Source organism: Triticum urartu, chromosome 6A (assembly GCF_056163025.1).
Source record: "Triticum urartu cultivar PI428250 chromosome 6A, HENAU_Tu73, whole genome shotgun sequence".
Taxonomy (NCBI): domain Eukaryota; kingdom Viridiplantae; phylum Streptophyta; class Magnoliopsida; order Poales; family Poaceae; genus Triticum; species Triticum urartu.
In genome coordinates, this window is record NC_141878.1 from 595,298,011 (window position 1) to 595,307,732 (window position 9,722).

Here is a 9,722-nt window from a genome sequence, read left to right on the forward strand (position 1 = left end):
ATGGCCGGGTCGACAAGGAGAATATGCAACACGTGTACCTGCCAACCCAACGGCGCCAATCATGGCGTGTTTAGCCGTTTGTAGCCAAGCTATGCAGCGGCGCCATGTGATCCACCGGTGCTATGGCCACCGAAATCTGGATTTTATATGAGTATCAAAAATCGGATGGTTTGGAGGGTGGTGGTTCTTCAAGCCGCCGGAGATCAAACTTTGATTTTAACGCTTTGATGTCTTTTTAAAAAAAAGACCGTCGTCCGGCTTTAAATTAGTGACGCCCTTACAACCAACAACAAAACAACGCAACAACGCTTTGATGTCTCGCTAATGCGGATTAGGTTTAGTGCCAACGCAACACCGCCGGATCGTCCTCTTCAATCACCAAATCATCGAAGTCTGCATCCTTCAGGTGGAGTTGTTCCATGAAATCACCAAGATCTGAGGCCTTGGCGGCGACGCCGCCGCCACTACTGGTCCCGGACAACGCATCGGCCACCGGATCCATCGTCTCTTGGGGGACGTCACACCCGACCCACCAGGGAGAAGGGCGACGAGCGAGAACACTCAAGCCAACGTGGGAAGATCGTCGATCGGTAGGAGGACTCTCAGGCGATGGGATCGCCCGAGAGGAGACAAACCCTAGCCTTGGCGTAGGGGAAAGAGCCAATTCATACTCTCTCCGTTCTTAAACATAAGTCTTTTAGAGATTTCAATACAAACTACATACAGATGTATATAGATTTAGATTAGATCGTAGATTCATTTATTTTGCTCCATAGTAGTCAATATTGAAAACTCTAAAAGGACACTTATAATGTAGGAACGGAGGGAGTACTAGTACCTGCGTCTGCTATAAGTAGCTCTTGTGGCTCCCGCTCCCGCTAGGGTTCCCCCCGCCGCCGCCGCCGCCGGTCACCGGCGCGCTCGCCCCAGCCTGTCCCGCCCCCTCCACCAGCCCCGTTCGCTCGCTCTCTCCCCCCCGCGGGCGGCGGGCGGACCCCCCACTTCTCCCCTCTCCTCCGCCCCTCCCCCCGTCCTCCTCCCCGCCGGCTTGGTCCGCCGGGCCCTGGCCGCGTGGCGCTGGCGGAGGCGGGCTATTCGTTCCCCGCACACGCATTGGGGGCATGGGGGCCCCATGACCGCGGCGGTGCTGCTCGGCCGGCGTCCCATGGGCCACGGGTGCCCTTGGCGCGGCGACGCGGCCGTTGGTCACGGGCGGCGCGGTGGTGCTGGCAGCTGGTGTTGCCCGCTCGGGCCAGATCTAAGCCCTTTAGGACCCGATCTGGGCTGGCGTGGGCCGGCGGCTCGGCGCGGCGGCGTTGCTCCCTGGTGGTGGTGATGTGTCAGTGGTCTACAAGCGGTGCTGGCTTCATTGGCCGGCGTGCTGCAGTGTGGGGATAGGGACTGTCCGAACCCATGTGGGTCCGGCCGGGCCGTCGTGGCCTGGCAAGTCCTTGTCGCCGCGTCTGGTCGGCTCCGCAAGAGTGATGGAGGTTGTCCCCTCCCGCCGCTCGAGTTACGGTTGCCCTCATGGCCGTTGTCTCCTTGCCCTCCCCCTAGGTCTCATGTTGGCGGCCCCAGTGAGATGGCGATGTTGGTCCGGTGACCGTGGTGGCACAAGCTGGTGGGCGGCAGATTGGGTGGTGCATTACGGAGTGTCCGGGTGGTGGTGGTTGTTTGGGTCAGGAGAAATCCCCCATGGCCACCCCGCGACACGCACACCCTCTCCCGCCTTCGTCGGCGTGCAGTACCCTCCATACAACTACTCGCCGCCCGCCGCCTACGCGTCCACACCGACGCCCCACCTCCGTCGTGGGCCGCTGCCCTTCTCGCACCTCGGCAACACGGACGACACAGGAGCCGACATGGACGACATCATCGCGACAGGATCGACCGCGGCCGCCGCGTCTCCCGGGTTCGCCACCCAGGACGAGGTAGTGGATCTCAGCGGCGACATGGAGGCCGAGCTCGGCTACGTCTACGGCGAGGACGCGCACAAAGCGCAGGAACCCGAAGAGGAGGACGAGGACGACGAGGAGGAGGAGCCAGCTCCTGATCCGACGAAGGGGCGCCAGAAGAAGAAGCGGTCGGCTAGGACAGGCGAAGCGCGCATCAAGTGGACATCCAAGAAGGAGGAATGCCTCGCCGAAGCATGAAAAGTCGTCTGCCTCGACCCGACCACCGGCACGAACCAGAGCTTCGAGACGTACTGGGACCGCATCAAGGCCAAGTTCGACGAGCGGAAGCTCGTCGACCCGTACTTCAAAGGCGTCTACATGCAGCGCGGCTCCAAGGCGATGACGAACCATTGGGGGCGTATCCAGTTGGCGTGCAACAAATGTCATAGAATCGTCGAGGAGGTCGCGGCTCGCCCGGAGAGCGACGCCAACGTTGAGGATCAGGTACGCACGCCGTTCGCCCGCATCTCTTCGTCGTCAACGCCCGCCGCCCGCCAACTGTTTGTTCCTGCGCGCAGCTGCTGCGTATGTTCACCATGTATCGGCGCGACAACCAAGACGTCGACTTCAAGCACCTCCACGTCTACAAACGCATTGACAAGTGCGAGAAGTGGGCGGAAGTCCGACGTACCCTCGACAAGGCCAAGGAGACATACAAGCCGGACGCGACGACTCCGGGCACGTCAGAGGGGTGGCCGGACGGCCACAAATTGGCAAAGAAGGGGAAAAACGCCGACGCAGCAACCGCGCGAGTGCAGGAGTCCATCGAGCATTGCCTCGCCGACGCCCAGGCCCGGGCCGTCCTACGTGAAGAGAAGACCGAGGCGCTGTGGTCGTCGCTGATGAAGAACAGCGCCATCAAGCTCGACCTGCTCCGGACGAACGTCGCCGCGAAGAAGAGGAACACCGACATGGCTTTTCTGATGGGCGGGGCGGACATGCTCCAGAGCAACGACGAGCAGCTCAGGGCGTGGTACATGACGGAGCGCGGCCTCATCCTGAACCAGATACAGACGGCAACGCCGACGACGCCGACGACGCAAGCTCCCGCGCCCACGACCACACGGACGCCAAGCCCGAACGACGCCTCTACATCGCCGCCCAGCAGTGCCGAAGCCGCGCCGACACAGCCCAACACCGAAGCAGCTCCGACACCGCCGAGCCCGCGCACGCCGACTCCGCCAACGCCTGGAGCCGACCCCGCTGAGTGAATCATTACGCACGCGAACTTGCGGCGTGCGGCGCTCTGTTTTTTATAACGCCAGACTACGTCCGATCGCCGAATTTGTGGCGTCTTTTAAGAGCGGGAACGACCAAATTTAAATTTCCCGCATCCCGGGGCCGGTGCTTGGAAGCGTGACTGGGAGCTAGGTCGCCCCCAGGGACCGAACTAGCGCCGGCACGCTCCCAGGCCGCTCTATTTAGGCGCCGGGAGGGGGGGGGGGGGCGAACGGCTCGAGATGCCGTGAGGCGCCATCGAACGAGCTGGCGCACGGACCACGACGTAAATAACGCTCTACTACTTGGTAGCTGGGTGGATGGTTGGTTTGATCACCATTTTTCTTTACAACAGCTCTATTCGTTAAGTTGCACACGGCAGTCATAAAGACCAACCGCTATTGGTTCAGAAAAAAAGGACTTCCGGTTTTCTATACATAAAATAATCGTATAATCAAAAAATGTGCGTATGTTTTAAAAAGTCCACAAATATGAAAAAAATGTCTGTGAACACAAAAAAAGATATCACGAATTTGAAAAAAAAATGCGCATGAATTAACTATTTTTGTGAAGATTAAAACATGTTCATGAATTTGGAAAAAGTTCACGAATTTGGAAAAAAACATGTGAATTGTAAAAAAACTTCATGAAATTTAGAAAAGCTGGTAGATTTTAATAAGTTCTCGAAAATGAAAAACAATTTTTTCATGAATTCATAATGTACATCTTTATCTATTGAAAAACGTTTCATGCATGTGAAAAAAGGTCATCAGAAGCAAAAAAAGGAAAAGCAAAAAATAATAGAAAAATCCAGGAAAAAACCCGGCCGGAAGCTTCTTGAAGGTCCAGAAAACCGACAAAAAGCTTCACTAAACTGATGGTGGATGTTTACCTAAACTGAAAACGCAACCTACATGGTGTGCGTCATGTACCGATATGCCTATACCCGACGTCCTAAGCGCAAAATAGGAGCGACAGCGTGCGTACCCCCAGGCACTGGTTTTTTGCATGGGCCGGCCCATTCTTCCTGGTTTCATGCAAACCGGTTTTGGGAAGGTTCTAGAACCTTCCTTCAACCATTTTATTGTTTTTCTTTATTTTTCCTTCCGGTTTTTTCTTCCCTTTTCTTTTATCTTTTTCTTTTCTTTTCTGTTTTTGCATTTTCATTTTTACTATTTGTTTTTTTAATTTGCGAAAATACTTAAAATTCGTGATTTTATTTTGAAACTGTGGACATATTGTGAAATCATGAACATTTGTTTTTACAAATTGGTGAAAATTCTTTTAAATCATGAAGTTTTTTTTGAAGTCGTGAACAATTTTTGAACTTCATGACCATTTTTTGAAATAGGGAATATTTCTAAAACTCCTGAATATTTTTGGAATTCGTGAACATTTTTTTTGAAATCATGATTTTTTTCAAATTTCATGAACATTTTCTAAATTCGTGAAATTTTCTTACAAAATCATGAACATTCTCTTAAACCGTGAACATTTTTTGAATTTCTGATTTTATTTGAAATCGTGAACATTTCTTGAAATCAAGATTTTTGTTGAATCCGCAAAATTTTTATGATTTCTTGATTTTTTGTACTAAATGAACATTTTTTGAATTTTTATAACTTTTTGTTATCCTGAATTATTTAAATAGAAAAGGAAAAAACAGAAAATAGAAAAGAAAAAAGAAAAAAGCAAAAAAAAAACAAAATTAAGAACAGAGCACAGACATTGGCCGGCCCAAACAGGCACGCTGGGAGGAGTGAGGGGTGTGCGCTGCGGACATTGGCCGGCCCAGAATGTACCACGCCATATAGGAGCTCTCAAATAGGAATCAACGGAATCCCGAAATCATTAATTAAGTATCATTCTTTGGAAAGGTCACTCCTGCATCCCCAGGTTAGGAGTATTCCCTTTTCCCCCCGGGTTAGGAGTATTCCCTTTTTTCCTAGAACAAAAGATCTACCATGCCAATATCAGGAACAAAAGCATACACGCCGTTTCCCATCAAGTGGAACAATCTTTTCTGGCATGTGAAGTACAAAACAAGGAAAATCAATGCACACATGAATATTTGCACATGTATCAATCTACCAATCGATAGACGGACAATTTTTTTATAGTGAGTAAATTATCATACCCAGATGCCCTATTATCATTCTTGTTTCTCATAGTCACGCTGAAAGATTTGGAGTTTTGTCCTTGCTTCATGCCCTTGTGACGGTGCATAAATTCGTCAGTACCCTCGGTAGGGTAGCGAACGTGTCTAAAAGTGCCAAATCTGAGGTCGCACAGAGAGTTTACCCAGGTTCGGGTCTTCGGGATTGAGTAATATCCTACGTCCTGTTTTGTGATTGTATTCATGGTGGGATACCTCGTGCAAGAGAGTACAATAGGGATGATGTGTTGGCTACCGAGAGTCTAGTTATACTAAAGTAGATGAGAATTAGAGCTAGGGTTTTACATGGTGGTAGGTCCGATCCGATCACCGTCATGTAGACTTGGGGACAAAGATGGCCTCTAGATGTTTATCCGATCCTCCGGGGTCATTCCCGTCACCAGCTCCTTGCTGGGCCTTTTGGGCCCTTGTTGGCAGTCTTGCTGCCAAGCTCCATTCGATAAGCCACCCCCGGTGTATTACACCTCCACCTTGCGTCATGGACACTTGGATACCCAATGTCCAATATCAGCGCAAGTGAGACAACCATATTTGTTGTTGTCTTGACTCTTGTTCTTCTTACCCTTCTTTTTGAAGATGGTATTCTTGACCGCGTTCTTTTCTTGAACTGTTGTAAGTTCTTCTGCACCACATTGGTACTAGAAGTTCCCTCGGCACCTTTGCAGTGTGAGTACTTTGCTCTTGAATTCTCTTCAACACTCAGATGATTGATGACAACCCCAATCGGGTATTCACGTCTCTGGTGCTTTAGAGAAGTAGCAAAGCTCCTCCAAGAAAGAGAGTTTCACAATTATGCATCATGCGACAAACTTTTTCAGTAACTCACACTTAAGAACTTCAAGCTCCTTAGCAATGCATTTTATTTCACGAGTCTAATCTAGAACAAAATGGTTATCAATCATTTTGTAGTCATAAAACTGATCCATGGAATACAACTCGCTTCCAACATCGGTTGAGCAAAATTTAGCCTAGAGCGCATCCCACAAGTCCTTGTCAAGCCGCACATGTACGCATGTGTCAACTGGCTTGTCTCCAATCATACTTAGAACGGCTCCCACAAAGATGGTCGTGGTCTCCCTGAACACCGTCTTCTGGCGAGGAGTAATCGTTCTGTCGGGACTGCCACCAACGACCGAGACATATTCATCGTGGTGAGCCACAAGACAGTTTTAGTTCGCCAACACTTAAAGTGAACATCGGTAAACGGGTTCGGGTTTACTGTAGTAGCAAAGCCTTGAATCTGAAATTTCCTATAAACATAATGTTTTTGGATTGTTGGGTATATATATTAGCAATTTTGGTCTCAACTCTCCATATGCAATATAGCAACTGCGAATGTGACGACTCTGCTAGAGACTCTGGTAGAGTTGCTCTTATATTATGATCTCAACTCTCCTTCAAAATCAGGTCGGTACTAAATTTCTCACCATGTTATAAACCCCACATAGACCTTTAAGATTTTCAGGAATTATTCCTTGTATGGGCATAGAGCCATCTGCAATCCACACACATTTTACATCTATTTTACCGTGCTTTGCAAATTTGCACCGGAAAGCGTGACCGAAAAGCTTTCAAAACTAGAAAATAAGGTGTATGATGAAAAATACATTTCAAGAGCAAGGAGAAGATTGCAGCAGAAACAAGAAGACTCCATCCACAGTCGGCAGACTGATTGGTCCACTAGTCGCGGCTCTTGAAGGGGATGGCCCTGATCACCACCACGTGGTAGATGGCCGCCAGCGCCGCGCCGATGAACGGGCCAACCCAGAAGATCCACTGCCAAATTTCAAGCAGATCACTGATTAGTCTCTAGCCAGCTCCAAACCATGCATGATCATCTTCAAGCTTAATTAACTCATGAATGATTCATATCAAATTGATTCTAATCTTACGTGGTCGTCCCACGCCTGCTTCTTGTTGTAGATGATGGCGGCGCCCAGGGACCTCGCCGGGTTGATGCCGGTCCCCGTGATGGGGATCGTCGCCAGGTGCACCAGGAACACCGCGAACCCGATCGGAAGCGGCGCCAAAATCTGCAATTTCAATTCGTCAGTCGTTGACAAAACCAAACACGGTGGCCGGCGGCCGGCGGCCGGTGCACCTGTATGCACGTATCACGTATGTACTTACGGGGACGTGGGAGTCTCTGGCGCTGCGCTTGGCGTCGGTGGCGGAGAAGACGGTGTACACCAGCACGAACGTGCCGACGATCTCCGCGCCAAGCCCGTCCCCCTTGGTGTACCCGGGCGCGACGGAGTTGGCGCCGCCGCCGTTGCCCTGGTACAGCGTGGTCTGGAACCCCTTCACCACGCCGGCGCCGCATATGGCCCCCAGGCACTGCATCACGATGTAGAAGACGGCCCTGGTGAGCGACAGCTTCCTTGCCAGGAACAGCCCGAAGGTGACCGCGGGGTTGATGTGTCCGCCGGAGATGCCGGCGGTGCAGTAGACGAGCACGAAGATCATGCCGCCGAAGCTCCAGGCGATGCCCTGGATGCCGACGGTGCCGCACTTGGACCCGGACGGGTTGCCCACCACGCCCATCACGGTGAGCACCGAGATGTAGAGGAAGAGGAAGGTGGCCAGGAACTCGGCGATGCCGGCCCGGTAGAAGGACCAGGAGGTGAGCTCCTCCGCCTCGAAGAGCGGCGCTGGGGGAGGCTCCTTGTAGTCCTTCTCGTCCGCGCCGCCGCCCTGCGCTGCCGTGCCGATGGGCTGGCGCTCCGAGTAGCGGTTCGCGCCCAGGCGCACGTCCTCCTCCTTGCCCTCCATTGCTGCCGCTCGAGCTTGGCTTGGTTGCTAGGCGGAGGAGAAGATGGGTGCGTGAGAGAGATAGAGAGATGAGGAATGTGAGTGGGTTTGGAGTGCCTCTTATAGAGAGGGCCAATCATGGCCGCTTTCTCCTCTGCATGGTGTGTTGTGTGTGTGTGTGATGATAATGTTTTTTTTTTCGTTGGTTTATTTTTTGCTGCCCATTGTTGATTAGTGGATGATGATGATGATTGAGAGAGGTTTGGTTTCTTGATTAGTGGCCTGGTGACAGTGCTTAGTGTTATTTCTCTTAATTGACCTCACCTGTCATGGAGTGGCGGACCTTGTGGTATTGAATGGCTTAGTCGGCGATTGTTAATTAGCAGGTACTAGTAGTTTAGATACATGATAAGATAGGGCTAATAATGTGTAGGCTTAATTTATGTGCATAAAACTATTGCAGTATGAGGGCAGAAATAATGTAGTGCCCTTTCTGTTCTTGTTGTTGTTAGTTGGTAGAGACAGACAGAGTGGTCAGTTTCGGAGCTCGTCCTGCTGGCTGTCTCCAGCATCTTCAGATCATCCCTTCCTTCATCGACCAATCAATCATAGGCATGAGCCAGCCGCCTCCACAGCTTAGCACGGCCATGAACTGAACTACTACTGATTGTTAGTTAAGCACCGATGAGCCCAGCTCTATAATAGTAAGAGTCCTCCCTCTTCCTTTTATACAGTGATGAGTCAGTCCCTCGCAAGCCAGATAATTTGGTCCAAAGAATTCGACCTCCCTCTTCCTTTTATACTAGTAACATCATGTAAAGAGGATTTGTGTGTGATGAATCGGGTTCTGATTTTGTCTAGAAAAAAGTATGGATAGAAGTGGCATGCTAATGGGAGAACCGGTTGATTGTGAATGATGATGGAATCCAGGGGCACTAGCAGGCAGGTACGACCAAACACACACATACCCTTCACGAGTGGCATTGACAGCGAGAGGCGATGCGGGAAATGCGCGCGCGGGGGCAAACACAAGAACACGAGCTCACGACGAAAATAGAAGAAGAAGAAGAAAAAGAGAGCGAGAGCGACGGCGACGGGCGCGTCGGGGGACGGCGGCCGCAGCTTCATCGCTGGCCACACGGACAGCCGCCCCCAGCGCCACCCCCGACCTCCGCTCCAACTCCAATCTCACATGCACAAAAAGAACAATATTTCGTCTAGTAGAAAGGTGCAGCGCTCCAAGCGTGCATGGCCAGCGTCAGGTGGAAGAGGAACAAAAGAGTCGGTTTCAGTATATTCCAAAGAAATCCAGGGGCATAAGGGAGCGATAGAGTTCTTCCCTGGTCTAAAAAACAACGCTTCAATTCCCCCTTTTCGAAAAAAAAAGTTCAACGGAGTGTGTGCGGTGTGCCCATCATCTGCACCGGCAAAACCAGTGCTCGTCTGCCACGTGTCGACCAGTCCCAGAGATAAGTAGTCTAGTAGTTGTGTCTTTCTGCCATCATGATATTCAGGTCAGCTCATATGTATGGACGAATAAGTATACTATATAGTGTACAGTAGAGGCACAAAGTGGATTGGATTCCTGATCAACGGAATGGTGGTTGTTGATGCAAACACGG

At 51.0% G+C, this 9,722-nt stretch overlaps 2 protein-coding genes across 2 annotated transcripts; both read right to left on the reverse strand.

Annotated features, from left to right (window-relative positions):
• Positions 1-2,538: 2,538 nt before the first annotated feature.
• LOC147966939 (uncharacterized) lies at positions 2,539-3,171 on the reverse strand. The gene has a single exon (XM_087527912.1). It carries the CDS (start codon positions 3,169-3,171, stop codon positions 2,539-2,541), a length of 633 nt encoding a protein of 210 aa, XP_087384038.1.
• Positions 3,172-6,761: 3,590 nt separating this feature from the next.
• On the reverse strand, positions 6,762-8,193 carry LOC125515557 (aquaporin PIP1-5-like). Its single transcript, XM_048681050.2, has 3 exons — positions 7,480-8,193; positions 7,242-7,382; positions 6,762-7,125 (listed from the first exon to the last, which is right to left on the reverse strand). Exons 1-3 carry the CDS (start codon positions 8,119-8,121, stop codon positions 7,030-7,032), a joined length of 879 nt encoding a protein of 292 aa, XP_048537007.1. The 5' UTR covers positions 8,122-8,193; the 3' UTR covers positions 6,762-7,029.
• Between the last annotated feature and the right edge of the window lie 1,529 nt (positions 8,194-9,722).